The sequence below is a fragment of the Eubalaena glacialis genome, chromosome 11 (assembly GCF_028564815.1).
Source record: "Eubalaena glacialis isolate mEubGla1 chromosome 11, mEubGla1.1.hap2.+ XY, whole genome shotgun sequence".
NCBI lineage: Eukaryota > Metazoa > Chordata > Mammalia > Artiodactyla > Balaenidae > Eubalaena > Eubalaena glacialis.
Window position 1 is genome coordinate 11,414,939 of NC_083726.1, and position 24,474 is coordinate 11,439,412.

The following is a 24,474-nucleotide window of genomic DNA, read 5'->3' on the forward strand; positions in this document are numbered from 1 at the left end:
AGACCGAAGGCCCTTCTATTGAACAGAATCCATCCTCCTTAGGGCAACTGTGCTTTCAAACAGCATCCCTGCCCATCTATCCCAGCACATATACACATCTTAATGTTTTATAATAAAAATATTTTATTGCAATTTTTTCAGTTAACAATGTCCAAACATTTTGGAATTCATATCTTGGACTTCTTTCTAATGCATGTAGGTCCACCTCATTCATTCTTTAAAAAATTTATTTATTTAATTTTTATTTTTGGCTGTGTTGGGTCTTTGTTGCTGCGCACGGGCTTTCTCTATGCATCGAGCGGGGGCTACTCTTAGTTGTGGTACACTGGCTTCTTGTTCAGTGACTTCTCTTGTTGCAGAGCACTAGCTCTAGGCGTGCAGGCTTCAGTAGTTGTGGCACATGGGCTCAGTAGTTGTGGCTTGCAGGCTCTAGAGCGCAGGTTCAGTAGTTGTGGCGCACCGGCTTAGTTGCTCCGTGGCATGTGGGATCTTCCCGGACCAGGGCTCGAACCCGTGTCCTCTGCATTGGCAGGCGGATTCTTAACCACTGCACCACCAGGGAAGTCCCCCACCTCATTCATTTTGAACACAGAATTCCACCTTAGAATGGACTCAAATGTTGTGATTAATTTCACTGTTGGTGAGGATTTAAATTGTTTATCATTTTCTTCGACCACAGACAATGCTGTAATGAACAGGGATTTGTGGACAAAAGGAACAAGAACATTTGCTCTGCCACTTATTAAAACATATTATAAAGCTAGAACAGTTAAAATGGTGGGGTGCCATGGAGAGGACAACAATAAAAAGGAGAGCCTAGAAACTGACTAAGCATACACATGGATTTTCTATATCATAAATGTGACCTTTCAGATACATGGACGAAGAATGGGCAATTCAATCAATGATGCCAGAACACCCAGGCGACTCGTTTAGGGGAAACATAAAACTGGCTCTCCGTTTCACATGCATATATTCCAAAATCACTATAACGTCACATGAAAAGCTTGAAACACAAAAAGAACCAGAAAAAAAATAACTCTGGACAAATGCAATTTTGAAGTGGGGAAGGGCTTTGTCAATTTGACACCCAAAGTGGAAGCGTGAAGAAGTTCACCCGTAGATCTATCTGATCACCCAGACAAGTCTACATTGAATACACCCAAAAGCGTCATGTACAAAATTAAGAGACAAACCACAAATGAGGAAAACAAATTTACACCATCTATGAAAGGCAGGAGCTAAATAGTTTTTAAAGCTTAATCAGAAAAAAGGGGACATCCAACACAGCGAAGACCTTAACGAGCTTAGATCAGTAAAAAAAAATACAAACGCCCAAGAAATAGGAAAATATGTGCAAACACGCTAGTTCTCAAATAATGCAAATTAAAACAATTTAATGCCATTTCTTTTTGCATATCAGAACGGCAAAGATTTAAAAGAACCATGATCCCCAGCGTAAGCCAAGCCATAGACCAAAAGCCCCTCGTACGTGGCTGGTGGGCATGGGATTTGTAAGGTCTTTCTGGAGGGAGGGCAGCTGCGAGATTTGGACTATAAGCCCAAGAGTACATGCCTTTGGGTCATTTTCCTTTTTCCCTTGTTGAGCAGTTCTTTCCAACTTTTCTGCAGTCGACGTGGGTTCTGGACTCCCCTCCCCTTGTGAATTTCTCCAGGCCCCACGAGCCTGGATGTAGGAAGGAGATCACTTCAACCAGGAGCTGGCACTGCCCACTGCTCAGGTCAGTGGCCTCTACAAGATGCAGGGCCTGGGGTCCCTGAGGCTCCCCGGTCACCTCCGTGAGACTAGCAGGGCTTCCTGTGAGGTCAGAACAGTGCTTCTCACGCCATGCCCATTTCTCGGAGTGACAATGGAGGTTGGTGCTTTGCTACCATGTCTGGGCCTGCAGCGCCCGACAGAATCATGCGGAGTCCAGAGCTGCTCTTCCAAGCCCGAAACCCCCAAGCCCTCACCCCATGCCTTCTGCCTCCCGCCTCAGGGCTGGAATCTCTTCCCCTCCCCGCACTGGGCCACACCACAGGGTATGACATGTGGGATCTTTGTTCCCTGAGCAGGGATCAAACCTGCGCCCCCTGCATTGGAAGGGTGGTGTCTTAATCACTGGACCACCAGGGAAGTCCCCGGGCTGGTATCTTGTCGTGTGCATTCATGCCTGCCAGGGACAGACAGAAGTCCTCCACGAAACCAGACATGTCAGCATCTGAATAGGCTCGGACTGAGACATGGCATCTCAGAATAGGCTTAGCCCAGACCTCAAACTCACTCTAATGATAAATCAGTGGAAAGAGAAGACAATAGGAAAAGCAGGGAAACTGGGAAAAAAGGGAAATGGGGGCAAATGAAATGAGTATGTGTATAAAGCTCTAATAATTCAGAACCTAAAAGCAGTGAATTTGAAAGAACAGTGTGTGTGTGTGTGTGTGTGTGCGCGCGCGCGTGTGTGGCAGAGAGGGAGGGAGAGAAAGAGGAGCTTGACCTTGCTGAAGGTCAAGGGAGGAGGTAGATGGTTGACTTGTTTTTCTGGTCTCCATGTTACAACATGGAAACTTCTCCTTGGCTTTGCGGAAAGGACCATGGAAGGGACCAGGGGCTGGCAGGAGGGAAAGGCAGGGCTGGAGGAAAGGCAGACCCTCTCCTTCTATTCCCCTCCCTCAACGTCTACAGGGTCTCAGCACACCTCCCCAGGCCTGCTGACATCCCAAGGAGGCAGTGACAAGTAATCTTGCTGCTTCAGGGCTTTGAAGAGCTGAATGGCCGGCACCTGGGGAATGGCCTGAGATGGGGGCTTCTTGGCCTGGAACACCTGGTTGAGGTCCCTGATCTCAGGACAGGGTCCTGGGGAAGTGGGCTTACTCTGGGGTGAGAGAGGGCCAGACCCTGGGCCAGGGAGGAAACAGTAGTCACCCACTTGCTGCAGGACGAGGAGACCCTCAGGGGTTGGGGAGACTGAGAACACATCTGCCCGGGGCGGCCCTGGGCTCACGACAGCACTGCTGGCTGCAGGAGGGGCAGGGCTGGCCAGAGGGGACTGGGGAAATTGGCCTGTGTTTGGAGGGAGCTCCACATAGCCCTCGAACTCTGGCTTCAGTGGGGCTAGGGATCCAGGGGAACCAGCGGCCAGTCCAGGACAGAGGCTGGGGTTCTGGTCTGAGGGGAGGCCCAGAGGGGGGGCCTGGGAGGCAGATGGGGCCCCTGTGGGCAAAGTGAATGTCAGATCTGCAGTGGTGACGTAACCAGTGGCCACAGTGCCTTCCCTAGGACCCCGAGAGCCAGTGGGCAGACCTGGGGGGGCCCTGTCCTTCGGGCCTTGACCACCCACCATCACCTCAGGCTCAGGAGGGGCAGGGTCTGCCCCTGACTCCGGGGAAGGGCTCCCCTCGGTGCCTGGGCTGGACCTCAGGTCCGCATCCCTGGCTTTGCCCAGCCCCATCGCCTGGGCCAGTGGGACCAGCTGCACCTGCCCCCCTGCGGGCAGAAACAGGTACTTCAGGGACCCTGGGGGCTGCGGCTTCCTGCTCACGCCTGTCCGTAGGGGCCCCTGCTGGCCCACGATGTCAGGCAGGGAGTGGCTGTGGGGCGGCCCCAGGTAGGGGCCATTGAAATCAAAGCTGGAAGCCTGGCTCTCAGGCCGGCTCGAGGGGGTGGCCAGCTCTGGCGGGGGCCGGGGCGGCTGCTCCGTGGGGAGGTTCGAGGTGACCAGAGTCATGTCAGGCTCAGGTGATGAGTCACAGGCATCTTTAGGGTCCTCTGTGGTGAGAGGTGACACCTCACTGTGCCCGAAGTCTACAGGGGACGCCCTGTGGGGAGAACAAGGGCAGGGACATTGGCACCACCCTGGACGGACGCCTCAGCTCGCGCACAGGGAGCCAGGGGTTGGGATGGAGGCCGGGCTCCCCCCAGAGCTCACAGAAAACGCAGAGCAGGGTGAGGGGAGGGAGCTGGCCCGGAACAGGCAACGGGCGCTCCTTCAGCCTCCCTGTGGGTCTCCCCCTCCAGCCTCCGTGCTCTCCTTCAAGGTCATGCTCTGCCAGCTGTGGCCCCTCCCACCTCCCGCTCCTTGCCGTCACCCAGCGTCAGCGCCCAGCCTGGGCTCGGCCGTGCCCTCGGCCTTCACCTGCCCCACCTGCGGGTGAGTGGTGAGCCGGCCGCTCAGGTGCTGAGGCCACGCGGTTTCGCAGATCCTCTGCCACCCAGTGGGGCCGAGGCAGCGTGGCGTCTCCCTGGGTGGCAGGGCCGGGGGAGGTCATCTGCCCCAGTCTCCTGCTTCTGGCCCCGACCCTCCCTAACCTGGGAATCGGGAAGCTCTTCCCGACATCCACCCGGGACACCTCTTGCTTTAGTGCAGCCAGCCTCCAAGGACCTGTTCCTGTTGAGCCCCAGGCCGAGGCCACCTCCCCCGAGCCCCCGATGTGCAGGAGGGAGCCACCGTCCCACCTCTTAGGGATCCCTCGCGCGACACTCACCCCTCCGGCTGAGGGCAGCTGCCGCCCCAGAGCCCCCCGTGTGCGTGGCTCCCGCTGCCGACAACGCGCATGCTGTGTGGGAGCCGGAGCCCGGCGCGCCCGTTCTGGGGGAAGAGAGGGCGTTTGTGCCTGTGGGGTGGGGGCACCCCAGGAGGTGAGGTGGGAGGAGGGCCTTGAAGGTGGCGAGGGTTCGGGAGCCCCCAGACGTGGCGGCATCTCAGCATGGGCAGGACCGACCACGCCCTCCTGACACCAGGAACACAAGGCCAGAGAGGGGCTGGGACTTCGCAGGGGCCCTGGGACGTCAAGGACGGGCAGCCTGTTCCCACGAGGACGCCCATCTGGGCTGTCCCTGTCTCCATGCTCACCCCTAGTCTCCTCCGCACTGGCCGTGAGACCCTCCCAAGGCAGTCCTGGCCCTGCCTGCCTGATCAAAGGGTTCCCGCTCCCCACATGCCAGCGCCCTCCCCGGGGTCCTCTCAGCCTCCCGTGCTGCGCCCCAGACTCACCGCCCACGCCCCTCAGGTCCCTTCTCCAAGGAGTCTTGTCTCCACCCTCCACTCGCCTTCTGCCAGCAGTGGCCTCTCCCACCTGCCACCACCCTCCATCCTCCAGAGCTCAGTGCTGCTGTCCTGTCCTGGGGAAGCCACGCGGCTTCCCGCCATCCCCCCTGCCCCGATGTGACTAAGGCTCTCCTTGCGCCCCCCTGGGTCCTGGCAACCCCACGCCAACCCTCTCTGCTGCTCCACGGGAGTCCCCGCGGGCGGGGTACCCTGTGCATCGGGGGGGCCCAGGGGATCGCAGTGCTGGGCTTGCAGGGGCCGGCCCGGCTCTTAGAGCTTCCCAGCCCCTGCCCTGGCCACATACCACCCCTACTCAGGGCCCACCGGAAGGGGAGGAGGACACGGGCGTGGGGACGAGGGCGCAGAAGCACAGGGGCCCGGCAGCTCCGCCGCCCTCACAGCCAGCCCCTACCTGGAACAGGTGGCTCTTGCTGGGGCTGGGGATTTTCTCCTCCCACTTCTGGTTCAGCCTGGAAAGACAGCAGGGAGGTGTCCGCTGCCCAAGACCTCAGGGCAGCTGCCTCGTGCTCATGGACCGAGGTGAAACTAAAGCCCAGGGAGAGGGCAGCTTTGACCAAGGCCCCACAGGGTGTGAGTTGCAGAGCAGAGACTGGAGAAAGTCAGCTGTGGGGTCCCTGGCATCGTCTGGGGCCCTGGGTAGCGCCCTCCCCCATCTTGGAGTCGCCTTACCTGTACCCGTAGACGCCACAGAAGCGCAGGGACACGAGCAGGATCAAGGTGCTGATGACCAGGATGAGCGCCAGGACCCACATGGGCAGCACTTCCAGGCAGCCAGGAGGAAAAAGGAGCATTAACTTTTGGGGAGAGAAGGGGCTGGGGGCTCAGGAGATGAGGTGAAGTTGCTGCCTTGGCATGCAGAGGGGAAGAAGAGGCCAGAAACAGACTAAGAAGAAGAGGGCATTTGTCTGAGCCACCCACAGTGCTGGATTGCTGGCAGGACACAGAGGGTTAGATCCTGTCCAGTAGCAGGTGTTGCTGTACGTGGGCAGTGACTGCAGCCAGAGGCAATCATAGGGCACTTCCTGAAGGAAGCAGCATAGAAGGTGGTCGTCAAGAACAGGGAGGGCTGGAGAGGCCGAGACGGGGAAAGGGGTGATGGTGGAGGAACCAGAAGGTGCAAAGGCCCATCAGGGGCCCTCACAGCTCTCCACTTGGCCTCAAGCCCGTCAGAGGCTGGGCGCCTCCAGGACTCCTCTGGTCTCCTTCCCCTAGGTCCAGTGGCCCAGCCCTTCTTTCTGCTTGGTTGGGGTCCTCTTCCTCGTGCTCTTTCCCTGCTACGGCTGGCTGGGACTGGGGACCTTGCTGCCAACACTTTTTCCTCTCTCTGCCACCACCTCCCGGACCTTGTTCTGTACTTGTCTCCTGGTGGCCGCTATGGTGATGGTGACAGATAAATGAAATTAGCAAGTGCAGATTGAGGGAAGGTTGAGAAATCAGACCAAAGCTTTCCAATCCCAGGCCCCAGTCAGTAGTTCCTCATGGTAACAGAAAACTCGGGCTGAGTGGTCCCTGGGTAGTAGCTGCCACAAAAGCTAATGAAAGCATGGGCCATATTAATAGAGGGCTAAGGTCCAGGCTTAGGGAGACCTGTTGGTGAGACGTGCTCTCCTCTGCCCTCTCGAGACCTCACCTGCAGTCTGTGTGCACACCAGGTGTCACTTTCTCATCTCTAATGACACCTGGCAGGGAAGGATGCTAGCCTGGGGTGGGGTTACATCTCACATCCACATCATCCCCGTCCTCTGCCCAGTGGGGCTGTGCTTGGAGGGGTGAGTGGGGGCCGGGAGGACATACCCCACTCAGTGTCCCAGGAGCTCTCCTCACTCCACTCGCTCCAGATCCCGTTGTAGCCTTGGGGGTCAGGTTTGACTCTCACTCTGGCCTGGTACCTGGTGGCAGGCTCCAGAGGTGGCAGGCACATGCTGTGGGCGTTCTGGAAGTCCTCTGTCTTGGTCTCCTGTGGGTGCAGGTGTGTGAGCAGGTGTGCTGAGGTCTGGTGCACGTGGGCACAGCTATGAAGCCCTCCCGCCTCAGCACCCCAGATCTCCTGCTACCCATCAGTCACCACCTTGTAGTCACATCCCCAGATCTGAGGCAGCATCACTCCCACCGCGGAGGACCACACTCCAGTGCCCACAGAGGCACAGCACCCAGACAGGATCGGGACAGCACCTCTTGCAATGCACCCCGTGACATATGACAACACCGAGGCCCAGAAACCCTGAGGAGTCAGTCACCATGTCCCCCCTCAGCCTCCCAGCTCCTCTTGGGACAGCCTGGACCCTAATTATGGCCTTCCCAGGAGTGCAGTGCAGGATGAATGGACTCTGGACCCTTAGACAGATGTTCAGGAGCCCAGGGGCCACTTCCAGCTCCACCACGGACACACTCCCTTCTGGCCTCAGTTTCCCCATTTCCAGCCTGAAGGTCCGGGGCTGGCTCCGAGGTTTCTGAACTGGCCTCTGTGGAGCCCCAGATTCTGCCCACAGGCCCTGATGGATACCTGGGGGTGGGGGCCACATACTGAGTCCCAGGCTGGAGCTCTGCCCGCCTCGCAGGGAGCAGCTCTCCTCTTAGCAGCTGCACGTTTGCATTCTGGATGAGATTCTCGTGAAGAAATGCCCCCTTTATGACTTTTGAAAACCCTTCCTCCAGCTGTCTCTCGTCCTGATGTCTACACCTCCTTTGCAATTCAGGATCACGTGTTCATTTTGGCCAAGTTCGCATCACCTCTGTGAGTCTCAGTTCCTTCACCAAGGGAAGGGACGGTGACCTGCTGACTGCACAGGGACATGACCGCCGAGTCCCAGTGGCTCCCTGTGACTGGGCACCTGCTGGGAGCCAGGAACCTGGCCGGTGGCACTCTCCCTGGTCTTTCTCGCTTCCCCCTTCCCCCATCCAGGCCACTCCTCGGGCACAGGCCCTCACCTCCCATGAGGCTGCTTCTTTCTTGTACTGGACCTGGAAGATGCAAGCTATGTGTTCATAGTTCATTTTTCCTTCTTTCCAGTGCAGGATGTAGCCATCTCTGCCCTTGGTCATGTTGAGGGTTGGAGGAGCCATCTGGACTGCAGGGAGGGAAAGTTTTAGAGAACATCATTTCTAACATTCCTCCAGTGGAATATCCCTTGTGTTCCATGCTGGTCACAGGTGCTCTCTCCACTGACCCAGGACCCCAGGTTTCACCATCTCAGGGTCTTTGCAGCCCCACTTCACCATGTCACCTATTTTGACCTGAGCCACCCTTCTCTTGGGAGATGCTGAGATACACTTGTTTTGTAGTGAAGTGACCAAAAGTATGGGTTACCCCTAGTATTTAAGTAGAAATAAAATTACTATTAATTTTTTCTAATCTAGAGTTTTGACAGTGTTCTAAGCATTATTATTAATGGTAAACCTACATGAATTATTTCTCTCAATTCTAACAACAACCCTATGTAGTAAATACTCAATTTGTCCACTTCTCAGACAGAGAACTGAGTCCCAGAATGACTAGGTAACTTGCCAAGGACAAGGAGCTAACAAGTGGTAGAGACAAAGATTGCAACCTGGAGGATCCCAAGGAGTAAGTAGTGAATTCAAACCCAGGGGACTAGGACAAATTGGCTGCTGTCTCTGACACACGCTAGAGACAGGGTAGAAGAACTTGATCATCATGAAGCAATGCAGGAGATTCCTTTGCATAAGGTCCTTGCTATGTACCAGGAATCAGGAAAATTAACCTGTAAGGAACTACCGTCCATTTGCACACACTCTAGTCCCCAACTGAAGAAGTAAATCATAGATCAATTATCTTGAAGACAGAAAATATGTCAAGGGAGGACTTTGGAAACCTTAAAGAGAAAAATCAAATCAGGGAACGAAAGGGAAAATTTGGTGGGAGGACCAAGAGGCCATGGGCAACAGTGGGAACTTCAGAGCAGCTGCAAAGTTGGAAGGGAAAATAGAGTTAAAAGAATGAGGTCAAAGGTTTTAATATTGATATTCTTGAGAATATCAATTGCATCTTCCTTCATGTTATTTACCATTGTCATTGTTGCATTATTGCTACTTGAGAACTTCCAGGACCGACCGGAATCATGTTTGTTCAATGTGCTCCCTGGACTTTTCACTGAAAGTGACAAACATGAAGACTGGGCCATGAGGAACCCTGAGTTTACACGGGTTACAAAGGAAACAGTGCTGTCACAAGACTCTCCATGCAGAAGGCTGGGGGCAAACTCACTGTTATCTGAGCTCTTTATAAGTTTCTCTTCCTCCTTTGGTCGAACAGAGACGATGTACTGGCTGTGGTTCCTGGGGTCAGGCACGGGAATCTGGCAGCAGTGCCGGACGTAAGGGCTGCTGGTCTCCTCCGTCTGCACTGGGGAACATTCTTCCTCCCTGAGGATCACAGCACAGGCGAGGGCAGGGGGAGGCAGGGCCACAAGAGGGATGACACCTCTAGATGAACTGTGGCTTCTGCTGGGCCCCCAGGGGCAGGAGGAGGCCTGGAGAGGGCTAGGCCTAGAGGAGCAGAGGGGACAGAGGCAGGGGACACTCACCTTGCACTGGGGCCGGACTTGTAGAAGAGGGTGAAGAAGACCGATCTGGTCACCTCGGACCTCACTTCCCAGGAACAGGTGAGCAGGGCAGCCCCGTCGAAGAAACACTGGAGGTTCTGGGGCTGGGACTCATTCCCTGGGAGGGAGACAGTCCCTCATTCAGTCCTCATTCATTCATTCCCTAACCCTCAGTGGACCCACCATGAGGCTCATCACAGAGAGATTATGGGCATTGGGGCCAAAAAGACCAGGGGTTAAACTCAGCCCGAAGGGCCAGCTGTGTAAACACAGGTCAGAGAGTGAATTCTGTGAGCCTTCACACCCCGCTGTGCAAAGCTGGGAGGGCATGTCAGCCTCAGGGTTTGGGAATTTAACACAATCATGTTGGTATGTCTGCGTATGGTGCAGCTCTCACGAAAACACAGACGCTCATATGCCATTGTGATTAAATTGTAATTGTTCCTCCACAGAAAGTGGGCAGCAAACTGGGGCCCAGAAGTGAGTAAGATGCAGCCGCTGCCTCTGCAGAGGCACAGTAGGGACGGGGTGGGCCAGGGAAGTCACTCTGAACACATGGCTCAGAGCCTCCGTGGATCCCATGGTGCGGACCCCTGGACGCCTTCTGTCCAGGAGCTGTAATGAGCTGCCCTCCCCACAGGGGGGCGCCATCCCAATTCCAACTCTGTTACCTGGTTGGGAGGCCCAGCGAATCTCCGTGCTCCACTGGCTGGGCCGTCCCGAGAGCCCCGAGCCCGGGGCCAGGCTGGTGCGCACTCGGGCCACATAGGTGCTGCTGGACATGAGGTGCTCTGGCCCCAGGATGGCCCGGGAGGAGCTGGAGTAGATGGTGGGCGCGTCCTGGGGGAGAGAGGGGCTGCTGGAGCAGGGCCGGCTGGGCCAGGTCCCCGTGGGCGCAGGGCACAGCTGGTGGGGTCCCTACCTCCCAGGAGTCCTGAAGCCGCCTGTAGACCACCTCAAACTCCAGGCTGGACAGCCAGTGGCTCTGGGAACCCCCATGGGCCACACTCCAGGACAGCAGGAAACTGTCCCCGGCAGCACGGATGTTGAGGTCCTTGGGTGCGGGGGGCTGCACTGGAGGGAGAGGAAGGAGAGGGTCCCTAAGGGGCTGGACAACTGTGTGGGAGGTTCAGGGCCTGCAGGGCCCATGTGTGGACAGACTTGGGTTCCAGGCCAAGCACGGCCCCCACGGACTGAGCGACCTTGGACAGACCCCTCACCTCTGTGGGCCTCAGACCTTCATCTGCTAAATTGTGAGGATTCAATGTGTATGTGAATGAAGATGTGCAGATTGCTGGGCGCACAGAACAGAAGCTCCGTACAAAGTGCCGGCAGTTACACTCCAAGTGGAGCTTCCTTCTGTCCCCACTGCCCATGAGGAGCTCTGTGTGGCCTCCTTCCCAGCAGAGGGCGCTGCGACTCATATTACTCCCTCTCCTGTCCACACTTTCTTATTTCCAGTGTCCAGTGTCATCCTGCACTTCTCAGTGCCCAGCAGACATGTCTCCTCCCCTAGGACTTTCTTGGACCCCCTCCCCCAGGCAGAATCCCTTGCTCCTTTTCCTGCCCTACCATAGCCCTTTGTATGATCCTTATAGCCCTGGAGGATATAGATGCTTCCACATCTGTCCCCTCAAGTAGTCCAGGAGCTTGTGGATGTCAGGGGTGGGATCCTGACCCCCTTGCCTCTCCCCAGGGCCTGAGATGAGTGGTTCATTGAATATGGGGACAAAGTGAATGAATCAATGAAGGAATCAATGAATGAGTACATGTAGGTCCACCTTCAGAGACTTTTCATGAAATCATTCCATCACCAACAGCAAGCAGACACCTGCTGGGACCTACAGGGTTGGGTGCGCAGATTCATCCATGAATGGCATGGCTGCAGACTTCCTGAAGCTTCTATATCTGAATGCTGAGAGATGACTTTCCAACACAAAAAATTCCATAAGAGCTAAACCAGGTGTCAATATTCTATGCCGGACAGGGGACAGGGCATGATAGGGCGTGTCAGAGCTGGAGCCTCAGAAAATCTTCAGCCCAGAATGGCAGATCCAGAGCACCGCTGCCCCAGCCCCGGCCACAGCAGGCATCACTAATCAATCATGCACTCCTAGCCCCTGAGCCTGTCATGCAGTGGGACTCCTTCTTGTCAGCCTGAAACTCTAGGAAGCTGCTCCCAACTGAACAGACTGGGAAACCAATGGAAAACCTATTCATCCAACCTGAGAGATGTAGTCCATGAGCTCATTTCACAGATGGAGGTGACAGAGGAAGTGAAATATTCAGATCCCCACATGTGCAACCTCAGAGCAGATCAGATGCACATCTCTCCATTCCCCAGCACCTCAAGGCCTCCCTTATTCATTGCCTAAATGGTTTGGGCTAAAACTGAACTTCCCACGCAACATATGCTCCAGCAGGCAAATGCCACACTGCCCTCCCCATTTCTAAGTGGTCCCCATCTCAACCATGACACCTGTCATCACCCCATAAGCTTCACAGGGCCAAGGACACTGATGGCTCGTTCACTGCTTTCCTGTATGTGCAAGTGTTCTATTGAAGAGCAGTTTAATGAATGACTTGCTTGTATATCCTAACTTTGATTTGTATCCCTCCAATTTCCCATCCCTTGGCCATAAGGCGAATGAATCCCTACCATTTCTCTCTGGGATGGGTACCTTAGGCCACATTCTCGGCTCCATCCTCCCACCCCCTCCTGTCCCCTGCCATCTACACTGTACATCACCCACCTCTGACATCCTCACACCCACATCTGATCATGACGTGCCCTTTCAGTGGCTCTCCATTGCCTAGATGTTGACCCCTAAACAACTCCTTTGCAGAACACAGAAGCCTCTCCAGGTCAGGCCCCTGCCTTCCCTGACCCCCTCCTTACCACTGCCCAGTCCTCTTGAAGTTGATGCTTCTGAGACACAATTATTTACGGTTTTCCCAACCTGCCTCGTCCTCCCGAGTCGCCCAGCCTTTGCACATACGTCTTGCTCTGCCAAGGATGCTCTTCCCACTCTCCTCCCTCCCACCCTTCAGATCTCCCTGCAAAGCTCCCTGCTTGGGGAAGCCTGTCCTGACCTCCCAGGGGCTCCTTGTCCACTGCCCCTCGGCACGTGGCATGCACCCACCTTCAGTAAGTGATCACACCCGACAACATCTGGTGTGTCCTGCCCTGTACGCTCTGAGCTCCACCGGGACGGGACTCCTTCTCATCCATCAGACACATGTTTTGAGATATTGTTTGGAGTGAATTCATCACAGCCTAACCCATCCCGTCCTCCAGGCAACAGCTCTGTGCTGCTGTGATGAACAGAGGCAGGAAGCAAAGGCTGGAGCCCCTTCCCCATCCGACACTTGCAAGGAGCAGCAGGTGGCCCAGGGTTTGGGATCCAGGACAATAAATTCAAACACTAGCATCTGAGTACCTAACCTTGGGCAAGTTCCTGCTCTCTCAGCCTGTTTCATCATCTGTGAAATGGGGTAAAAAGTAGTGCATGACACCACACATTATTGTAATGATTAAATAAGATCAAGTAGTTTTTCCTGCAGATTTCTTGCCATGTGAATACTAATTTTTAAAAATGACCTCATGTTTATTTCAGTGTCATTCTAAGCACAAATATAATTGAATTAATGTGATGAAAGTGCTGGTTATATTTCTGTCTGAGGTACAGTTAAATGAAGCCCGACTATTTATATAAAATGATCATCGACTCCCACCCAAGACCATTGACTTTCTTAGGCTCTGTGGACACGCAGTGCACACACTGGGGGCCACGCAGCGAGGGCAGTGAGGGGATGACCTCCATCACCAACGTGCAGGGAGCACTCGGCAAGTCCAGCCCATCACTGTTATGATGGTTCATGGTGGCACTTTGGAAAAGTTACGTAACTGCTCTGGGTCTCAAATGCCTCATCTATTAAATGGGTTGTCACAGACGTTCCATGAGACCAAATTGATGAAAGAATAAAGTTTGTATCTGACTAGGAAGGACTGTTCTTCTAGAGGGGAAGCCTCAGGTCTGGAAGGCAATAACTTGGCAGGTGCTGGAGCATCCGGGAGGCGGTGGGTACCTTTGGCTGGGGCTCCTCACCTTGAACCTGCCCCAATGCCTCCGTCTAAGGAGACCGTATCCTCTTCCCCCAAGAACCAAACCCAACTCAAGCCGGTGTCTACACCCCTTGAAGGATCTCCCTCCCTGGCCCATCTCTTGCAGCCTGGACACCCCTGTCCACACAGGGGACCACCCTTGGCCAGGGCCCCCAAGCCTCACCATGCTGACTCAGAGTAACGGTGAGCTGGGCGCCCAGAGGCTGGTTCGGTCGGAATGAGAAGTAGTCATGGTCAGCAATGACAAAAACTTCGTAGGGAATGACACATATTCTGGGCACACAGCCAGGACAATGGCCATCGAACCAGGGCATGCCATCACTGAGATCGCAGGACACTGGATGTGGAAGGCCCCTGTCAGGAGAAGACGCAGGTTAGCCCAGAGAGAAGAAGAATCACTCATTCACAAACATTATTGAGTGGTTCCCATGTGTAAGGCTTTGTTTAGGATCAGGGGGCCTGGCAGGGAACAAAACACACACAAATCCCTGTCAACAGAGCTGACATCCTAATAGAGGGAGACACACATGAAACAACTGAAGAAACTAGGTCGTGTGTCAAATGGAGAAAACTGTGCATAGACAAGTCAAGAAGAAAAGAGGTATGAAGAGGCCAGAAGGGCTGGTTTGGGGATACAATTTGAAATAAGGGAGGCAGGAAAAGTCTCTTAGAAAAGGTGACATCTGAGCAGAAACTTGAAGGAGATGAGAGAGGACTCCATGCGGATTCTGAAAGGGGATTTCGGGGAAAAGGTATTTCAGTTAAAGGGAACAGCAAGTGCAAAGGCCCTGGGGTAGGCACAGGTTTGGAGTGCTGTATAACTAGGCAGTTAACCAGTGTGCACAGAGTAGAGATGTAAGGGTGGGAGGTCTAGAAGCCTAGGTGTGGGAGGTGATGGGAGGCCAGTGCTCAAAAGGAATTTAAGGAAATTTGATTATTTTGATTTCACTGGAACTGGGGAAAATTCAGAGTTATGAGCAAAGGAGTGACATTTTGGCATGCTTTAAAAGGATTCCTCTGGCTCCTGGGCTGTGGATAGATTGGGTTGCAGGGGGTGGCAATATTGGAAGTGGAGGGACCAGTTAGGAGGCTTTTGGACTATCTCAGTGATAGGAAGTGTTCTGAACCATGGTGTTAGCCAGATTCACATTCTATTTGAAGATAAAGTTGACAGCATTTGCTGATGGATTGAATGCTGTGGTGGAGAAGGAAAGGAGGGAAAGGCGACTGAAAAACAAAAACCAAAAAATAAAAACCCTCCCATTTGTCTGGCTTGAGCCCCTAGGAGCTCCCATCCAGTGAACTGAGATGAGGATCTGGAACAGGGACCTTCTTTGGGGGGCAGAGCAAGAATGTGGTTTGGGACATTTGGGGTTGAAGACACCTATAAGGGATGATGTGGAGAGGCAAGTGCACCTACGGGTCTGGAACTTGGGGGAAGATCTGGGCTGGAGAGAGCATGTAAGGGTCATAGCCATAGTCTGAGGCTGGATCTCTGCCACTGGATCCAGATACAAGAGTGGAGGTCCAAGAGCCCTGGGACATCTCACGCTTCGGGGAAGAGACACAAGAAGAGAACAGACTAGGAGATGGAAAAAGGTGGGCCAGGGAGACATGGGGAAGGACCAGGATGCTGGCCAGGGTTGGGGGAGGGAGGTGCCTCAGCAGGACCCCATGCTCAGGCCCAGTCAGTCCCAGTCAGGTGCTGCCTACAGGTCCGTAGGGAGAAGGCCGGGACTGACAATTGATCTAGCACCAGGAAGGGCAGTGCTGACTTCAGCAGGAGCAGTTTAAGTGACCTGGTGGGGGCAGCAGAGTCCTGGGGGAGTGGGTTCAGGAGGGTGTAACTGAGAGACACTGGCTACAGGGGTCTAGACAACTCTTTAGAGGAGGTTGCCTCAGAGGGAAGCAGAGGACAGAAGGGCCCGGCTGCAGGAGATGGGGCTCAGGAGGCTCCGGAGCTGCAGCCTGGTTGGCATCTGTAAGTGGATCCCGGGAGCGGGCCTGTCGATGGCATGGGGACAGTGGGGACTGTGGTGGCAGCGATGTCCTTGAGCAGCAAGACCAGGTAGGAGCCCGGCTGCAGCCTCAGACAGCCTGGGACAGGGCAGACCCTGCAGGGCGGGGCCAGGAAGGCAGCAGACGTGTGGGGTGGGGGGCTAGGGGTCAGGGTGGAGGATCTGTTGTCCCCAAGCAGAAGGAAGTGGGTCACAGCTAAGGGTGGGGGGTGGGGTGGGGGCTGAGGACAGCGAACAAGGAAGACTGAGGCTCCCGGGAGGGCAGGAGAGAGAGCGGGAGGGCAGTGACGCCGTGGGGTGAGAGCGGCTCCTTCCCAGGGGCGGCCTCCAGGGGACACCCCAGACCCTGTGATGCCAGCTGTTTCATTATTTCTATTATGGTGAGTCAGACTCTCACCAAATCCCAGAATGGTGGGAGCACCTTCCCTAATGGGGTAGGCCCCGGAGACCAGGTGAGGAGAGAGGAGAAACCGCCACTCTGGAGGTGGCAGGCCCCGGGGGGCACGTGGAGCCCAGCCATGCAGGCTGGACGCAGGACACTGGTCCCGCTCAGGCCACTTCCCCACCGTGTGGCCTGGGGGAGGGACCTCACCTCCACGGCCTCGGTTTCCTCATCTGTGAATTGGGCATCACATCCCTGCCCGCCTCACAAGGAGGATGAACCAAGATCGATTTCTGCCTGGTGATCTTGTTCAGTTGTGACGAAACAAGAGAAGATTATCACCATCACCATCATAACAACGATATTAACACAGGAGGCTCTTCCCCCAAACCTGATGTCAGACACCAGCCCACGGGCCTGGCAGGCCGCCTGGTGGGGCAGCAGCTCCTGGGCAGGGGCCTCCCCGCCCCGCCCCCCGTCCAGCCCCGACCCCGGCACAGTCCCCACAGCAGAGGCCCTTCTTGCCCTCTGGCCCCAGGCCCGGCCTCACTCGCCTGTTCAGCCTGCGGTGGAGGGTCACGTTGATCAGCCGCTGGGCGTCCTGGGTGTCCGCCCACCTGCAGACGATGCGGCTGGTGTAGTCGTTATGGCAGCGCAGGGTCTGCAGGGGGAAGGTCCCTGACAGGGGGAGGCGGAAAGGGGGTCACACCTCTCCCCTCCAGATGTCCCTTGTCACCGCCCCTCCCAGCCCCTCCTGGTGTGTGGCACTGGGGAGGCGTCTCCCAGAGTCCCGTAGAGGCTCCTGGAGGCCAGACAGAGGTCCCCAGGAGCCCTGGGCGGGGCTGGGGGCTCTGCAGCTGTGAGGGTGCCAGCCGCGGACCCTCCTGTCTGCACAGAAACACATAGTCTAGTTGATTCACAGTATACGTCCTGAGCCCCTGCCTTGCCGTGCTCCTGGAACAGGGTCCCTCCCACCCCAGGGTGGGGACATGCATCAGGCACAGGCCCTGCCCCTGGGCCCCTGGGTGGGTGCAGCCTGGGAGCAGAGGCACAGACCCACCCCTAAGGGGCAGTGTGGCAGGGCCCTACTCTGGGACGTCCCCACCCTGCTCTCGTGGTCAGCTGCTGGGAAAGGGAGCGTGGTCTGCAGGGTTATCAGGGGAGCCAAGTTCTCAGCGAGCCCTTGGGGAGGGGGGTTCACGGGCCTGAAGAGCCCGGGGAGCATCTCAGCAGGGCCTCCAGGCAGGAGGAGAGACCCCCAGGCCGAGGGTCCCCAGGAGCAAGGGCTCCCAGGTGGGAACTGGTTAAGGCCGTCTAGGTGCTGGTGTCTGGGGGCGAAGGAGGGTCAGAGAAAGGACTGGAACGGCCAGCCAGGAGGTCAGAGGCCTCAAATGCCACAGGGAGAAATGTGGGCAGAGAAGCCACACGACCGGAGAGGGTCTTTACAGGAGGCCAGAGAAGAATGAGCGGGAGTGTGGGAGGAGGGAAGAGGGGACTCCAGGGATGACCAGGAGAGACGAGAACCAGCAGGGCTTGCGGGGGGGCAAGGAAGGAAGGGAGGGAAGGCTGGAGCATAGGGTCTGGAGCTTCCTCTGGGATGGGGCCCAGCAATGGGGAGGGGGAGGGAGAGGGGGAGGGAGCGATCGGGCTCACCTTGGGCCCCTGCCACGCAGGGCCCCCAGCAGAGCACCAGCAGGGCGAGGGGGAGCAGCCCCCGGGTCAGCGCCATCTCTGGAGTCGGCTCTGGAAGAGCAGGAGGCTGGCTCAGGTGGGTCCAGGTCTGGGTAGGGTCTGGGCTCCTCACTGCTTTAGAATCTTGTGTTCTTCCCCAGCTGGGGCCCCGGCCAGGCCCATGTCCTCTGCCCTTGGGGATCCTCTCTCCAGGACCCTGCCTCTTCTAGGCCTGCGGAAGGAAGCGTCAGTCCTTGGGACTCGGCCCACGTGGTGGGGCGGACCCAGGAGTGGCCCTGATGCCTGGGCTCCAGCTCCCACTGCTGCCTCAGCCTGGCGCCTGGGACAGTCCCTTCTCCTCAGCCTCAGTGCCTGGGACGTGACCGTGAGGGAGATGCACTTAATGGCCTCTGAAGATGTGGGTTCCTGCTGGATCGCACATTGGGTACCCCGTGCACGGGTGCTGAGAAAAATGTAAGAGGGAGGCCTGGTATTTGATTTGTCCCCAGGTCCCCCTGGGACTGACCCACATCTGCTTGGGGGAGTCACTGGGTGCTGGGAGTGTGATCCTCCTCTGGATGTGAGCACATGCACGCTCACACACACTCACTCACACACACGCAGGGGCCTGGGGCTCTCCCCGCCCTTTTCCATTTACCTCATTCCTCCCACACCACCCCCTGAAATGCCAGTTCCCTTTTCTCCGCAGAAGATTGGGGATTTCCTCTTTTCATTTCTTCCAGCCCTGGGAAGTACCAGGAGAGTAGAACAGAGACGACTGTGACTCCTTTTCCGCCCATAAGATTGTCTAAAACTTCACTCAAGCTGTACACATGCACACCAGAAGTTGTCTTGCTGGGAAAAGCATGGCCCTGGGCTCAGCCAAACTGACTTTCAACACAGGCTGTGCCCCTCCCATGCATTGGCTGACTCACCAATGCTCCCTGAACCTTGCTCTCTGCATCTGTAAAATAAGCACAACCCAACGTATCTCACATGGTGGTCATGAGGAGAACCAAACTCAATGATGTTTACAGGGTGGTTAGTCCAGGAAATGCTCAGGAAGGAAGAGTGGGTTTGTCTGGAGCTGGGGGACAGTATTGTCCACTTTAGGTCCTGCAGGGGGCAATGCCATGGCAGGCTTGGGAGAGTCTGTGTGAGCTGGTGCAGCTTGCTCTGCCTACCTGTAACTTGCCTAAAAACTCAGAGCTTCTCTTTGGGTCTTAGCACAAATGTAAATACTGCACGTGTAAAGAGGTCAATTCATCTGAAAGTCAGTTATAGGTTTAACACAATTCTAAACAAAAATTAACAAGATTTTTTTGTGTGTGGGAACTCAGAAGAAAAAACATATATATGTGAGGACAGTTAATGAGATTTTTTAAAATAAGGAGTCTCGTAGAAAACAAACTTATGGTTACCAAAGGGCAAGTGAGGGAGGGATAAATTGGGAGTATGGGATTAACAGATATACACTACCATATATATATAAAATAGATAAACAACAAGGATTTACTGTATAGCACAGGGAACTATATTCAATATCTTGTAATAAACTATAATGGAAAAGAATCAAAAGTAAAAAAATATAGATATATACATATATATGTCCCAACAAATCACTTTGCTGTATACCTGAAACCTACAAAATATTGTAAATCAACTGTACTTCAATAAAAATAATGAGTCTCCACCTAATGGCAAAATCTATTGCAAAGGTCTAAGTAAAGCAATGGGTTTTCACACACACACACACACACACACACGATAAATCAATGGACATACTGACCAGACAAACTCTATTTCACCAGAGAATGTACTCTGTGATAAAGGAGGAACCACAAATCAGTGTGAAGTGATGGAATAATAAGAAGTGTTGAGGCAATTGAATAACAACATAAAACATATCAGCCTAAATCCCTACCTCACACCATTCTCCACATATCAGGTCAATGAAATGTATGTAGTTAAATCATATGAAACTTACAAACCGTAGAAGTGAATCTTTGAACTATTTAAGTTTCAAAGCACTAGAAGAAATCAGAGAGACAAAGGCTGACAGAAGTGCATAAAAGTGAACCCTTCTGTATTTTATAAAAATAACTGAACCGTAAAGCAGAGGACAAATTGCAAAATAAATGTGTTAGAAGTATGGAGAACAGGTGACTACCTTTACACTGTAAATAGTTCAAACAAATTAATGGCATCAAAGGACACACGTCTAAAAGACACATACATGCAGAGAATTCATATTAGTGGCTAACAATTATAAAATGCTTACTATCAGCCAGGCACTGTACTAAGGGCTTTACAGATATTAATACATCAATGTGTAGGTTAAAATCTCCACTTTGTAGTTGAGGAAATCAGTATAGGGTCCATGATCATACAGCTAGTAAGGAACAGGCTGACATTGAAGCCCACAGCAGGTTGGCTTTAAAGTTTATGTTCTTAACCACTATGCCAATAGTGGTGGTATTTCCCAATTATTGGTATCATATGTGTCTATTCTGACATATACTGACCCAGTAGACACTTCTACAGACATGCACAGATACAGCAAAGACAACACAAAACTTTAAAACATCTTAATTAACATCCTCAGGGAAATTTGAGAAATCATAGCCATTTAAGAACAGACTGCTATGCAAAGAACAAATAAACAGAGTTCTTGGAATCTGAAGGTATGAGATCCATAAAAAACAAATGAACAAACAAAGAAACAAACACCACAACTCAATAATGGGCTAAATCACAGAATTAACACTATAAACTGTCATGTTACAAAGGTAGGTATTGAAGACAGCAAATAAGCAAGGAGATGGAAAGTCTTAGAGAAAAGTTGAGACCTAGAAAAGAAATCCAGGAGTTCCAACACCTAGAAGCAGAAGACAGAGAGAATTGAGGGCAGGTATGGCAGACAGTGGCAGCTACCTAGCTGTCCCTTTCCTCCTTGGTAACAGAAGCTCAGGTTTTAGCTAGGTTTATTGCTGCACAGAATAAAAGATTATATTTCCTACACTCTCCTATTGCTAAGTGTGGTCATGTGACACAATGTTGTCCAAGAAGATGTGAGTGGAATCATTGGGTGTGTCTTCCAAGAAAGGCTGCTTAAAGGAAGTTGGCTCAGGTAGGAGGAATCCATTTTTGCCCTCCTGCTTTTTTTCTTTCCTCCAGTCTGCAATTTGGAAATGATGGCTGGAGCTCCAGCAGCCATTTTGGATTATAAGGTTATCTTGAGAGTGGAAGTCATATGCAACAGAAAAAGAGGAACCTCGATCCCTCTTCTCGCTGTGGAGTAACCATACCAGTCTGAGACTGCCTACCTCTGAACATCTGCTATGTGAGGGAAAAAATAAACTTCTATGTTATTATGCCACCGTTATTTGGGGATTTCCACGTGCAAGCAAAGAGATACACTTGGAAACAGAAGAAAAATTCACAGGGCTTTAAAGGAGACGATAATCCACTAAGTGAAAAGCAAGATTCATTTTTTTTAATAGCACCAAACTCAGTCACATGCTAATGAGCTTTCTGTCATCAAAGAGTAAAAGGGTAATCCTAGAAGCTTCCAGAAGGAAAAAGACAAGTAAACAAGTTATTTTCAATGAAAAAAGATCAGGTTGGCAAGATTCTCTCACAAGTGACCTGGAACTCTAAACAGATAGTAATGTCTTGAAAATACTGAGAGGAAAATATGTTTGAACCTAGAATCTTAAAAAGTCAAGCTTATTTTGAAGTTCAAGGGCAAAAACCCACAACATTTTGGAAATGTAAGGACAATGAAAGCTTTTCAGATGTTTTCTAAGAAAATTAGTCTAGTGTGGATTTCAGACTAGGAAAGAAAGATAGCATGTGATACTGGAACCAGTGTTGAGAGAAGAAACCAATAAGACTTATAGTTAAGTAAAGAAGAATTGTTACTGTATAAGGTGAAAATAAATAAATGTATGGTAACAATATTGAAGTAAAACTAAGATGATTTTAACATGGGAGTTGGCTGTGAGGTTAAGGGTGAAAAGCAGAGGAGAACTGAAAGCTTGCTAAGGATCTTGTCTGGTTTTGGAGGAGCGTATATATTCTAAGTAAGCCCAAATGCTGATGGAAAATATAAGTTAAATATGTGTATTTAAAATGTAAGGGTTAAAAATCACTTAGAGTGAGGGGTAAACATGGGAGCAAGAGGATGATAGGGAGGGGCAAAGAAGAAGGAGGGAGAGGGAGAAAGAGGTGAGAAAAGCCAAAAGCTTTCTCACTCAAAATAAAATAAACATGTAACACAAAAATTCCCAAACTCATGAAGAAATTTAATGATAAAAGTAAAAACTGGAAAAGGAAAAAAAAAATCAAAGCACAAATTCACTCCAGACAAAAACAATTTCATAGGACAATCTGACAAAGACTTTAAGAATGCATCAACTCTATTCATGATTAAAAGTAATAGATCAACAGATTAAAAGGAAAAAAAGGATAAGTTTATCTTGACAGTTGCTCCTAAATTTTTGGTAATACAAAAGCCATTCCTGATTAAACAAAGAAATAAACCTTGGCAAATGAGGAATTGAAGGGAACATTGGCAAAGAAATAAACCTTGGCAAATGAGGAATTGAAGGGAACATTGAAGGGTATGGCACCCATCATCAGGGAAAGGACATATCCAAGCAAGAACCAGATAATTTTCATCCATTACATTGGACACAATTAAAAGATTGTTTCCCTAAAGAGAAATCAGCTTTTTTATGCACGACTGTGAGGTGTATGTTAGTTCAGCTACTTTGAGGATGGTTTGACAATATCTATTACTATTTTAAACGTGCAATCTCTTGCCCAGCAATTCTGCTTCTAGGAATCTGGGCTGCAGAAATACTTGCACAGGTGCAGAAAAATTGGAAATCACGTTAAGGGTCTAGCAACATGGGATTGGGTAAACTGTGGGGTGTCTATACTAATAAATGCTATGCATCTCTTGGGGCTAATTTATGAGTTAAATCTCCATGTGTTATTCTGGAACGTTGTCCAAAATGTAATATTAAGTGGAAAACTAGGTCATAGAACAATATGTATGTTATTATCTCATTTATGTACTCCCAATTTTTAAATTTTTAACAAAGAAGATATCCATATATTTACTTGGTTAGTATTAAATACGTTCATTAAAGAACACATGAAGTATCCTGTAGTATTAGTGGATATAGCACAACATAAGTAAAACTAATGAATGAAAAAAAGGGTGACCAAAAATTAATAGGAAAGGTTTTACTCATTATAAAACCATTAGAAAACAGGGAAGATGATAAGTAGAGAAAATTAGAATCTGTTTATACAAAAGTATAACAGCGGGGCCTTTGAAGACTTAACATCACACATTTGCAACTTGTCGCTGGAGCCTGTCTGGCGAGTGTCCACAGGCTTGTACCCCAGCGGGGACCCACAGAAACCCCTGCCCTCCCATCCACAGGGCAAGTGCACACACCTGCACACACCCGGAGGCAGACACCCCCAGACGCCCCCCACTCAGCCAACACACTTCAGTACAGGGCATCCACACCTGGGCCCAAACCCAACTAACCAACAGTGTGTCAGGGAGGAGTGCCACCGTAAAGAAAACATTCTTGGAGGGGGGAAGACAAGTCTCTAAGGAAGTAAGGGACTGGACGTCTTCTTATCTTCCAAAGTGAGCTTCTCAACCCGCATCAAGCTCTGGGCCTGGCCACAGCAAGGATCCCGGCTTCATCCTCTGTCTCCCAGTACCTCTCCATCCTTGTGGACATCCACGTATGCATATGCACACGCGCGCGCGCGCACACACACACACACACACACACTCTCTCTCTCTCTCTCTCTTTCTGAACCAGGATGTCAGGAACTATCAGTGCTCTCCCCATTCCAGACGTGAGACAGAAGCCCAGGGCAGGATATTCTCACTGCCACAAACACCTTCGTGACACCTTAGTGACAAAGCAAAGACAACAGTACACAGGGGTCTGACTCCCAGGCCTGAGCTCTCCACCTCCCCAGGCATCTTCTCTGCTGCCAGGACAGTAGGATCCTCCAGTGAGGCCTGGACCTCCCCAAAGCCCTTCATACAAAACCCAGGCAGGTCGGCCCTCACTGTCTCCTCGTCCACTGGCTGCCTACGAGTCTGGGTTCAGGACTTCCCAAGAGGCCAAGCCCTAACCTCTCAAGTCCCCAGAGGACACCTGTCTGCTCAGCACCCCCAGGCTCTCCCTGTCCTTTCCATCCCAGACTCCTACGCTACCCCTGCTCCCCACCCTGCCCTTTAGCCTACCCCCAAAGCCGGGCCGTACCTCTTTGTGCCGGGACAGACGGACCTTCTGCTGGAGTCTCCAGGCGGCAGCCAGCCAGCCTCTCAGTCTTCCTATTTATGCTGACGTCATTAGGAAACAGAGAAGCTGAAAGAGGAAGCGGTGCTGGCCCTGGCCTCTTTCTGTACAAGTGACTCTTCAGGAGATTGCCCAGCTTCTTAGAATTGTGGACACCAAGATATCAATTTTTTTTTCTGAGCCTTACTGACTTTGCAAACGTTGTTCCTTCTGCCAGAAGTACTTCTACCTTCTATCCTTGGTCTTCCTGTAAACTTCCACGCATACTCTCTCAGCTCAATGCAAAGGTCCTCCGTGCAGCC

General features: G+C 52.4%; 1 protein-coding gene across 1 annotated transcript; it reads right to left on the reverse strand.

Moving 5' to 3' along the window:
• Positions 1-146: 146 nt before the first annotated feature.
• On the reverse strand, positions 147-24,202 carry LOC133101020 (cytokine receptor common subunit beta-like). The gene is made up of 14 exons (XM_061205573.1): positions 24,137-24,202; positions 17,811-18,060; positions 16,712-16,835; positions 13,921-14,111; positions 10,554-10,705; positions 10,303-10,471; positions 9,614-9,749; positions 9,295-9,452; positions 7,998-8,137; positions 6,864-7,026; positions 5,739-5,829; positions 5,461-5,518; positions 4,486-4,589; positions 147-3,819 (listed from the first exon to the last, which is right to left on the reverse strand). Exons 2-14 carry the CDS (start codon positions 17,884-17,886, stop codon positions 2,691-2,693), a joined length of 2,691 nt encoding a protein of 896 aa, XP_061061556.1. The 5' UTR covers positions 17,887-18,060; positions 24,137-24,202; the 3' UTR covers positions 147-2,690.
• Between the last annotated feature and the right edge of the window lie 272 nt (positions 24,203-24,474).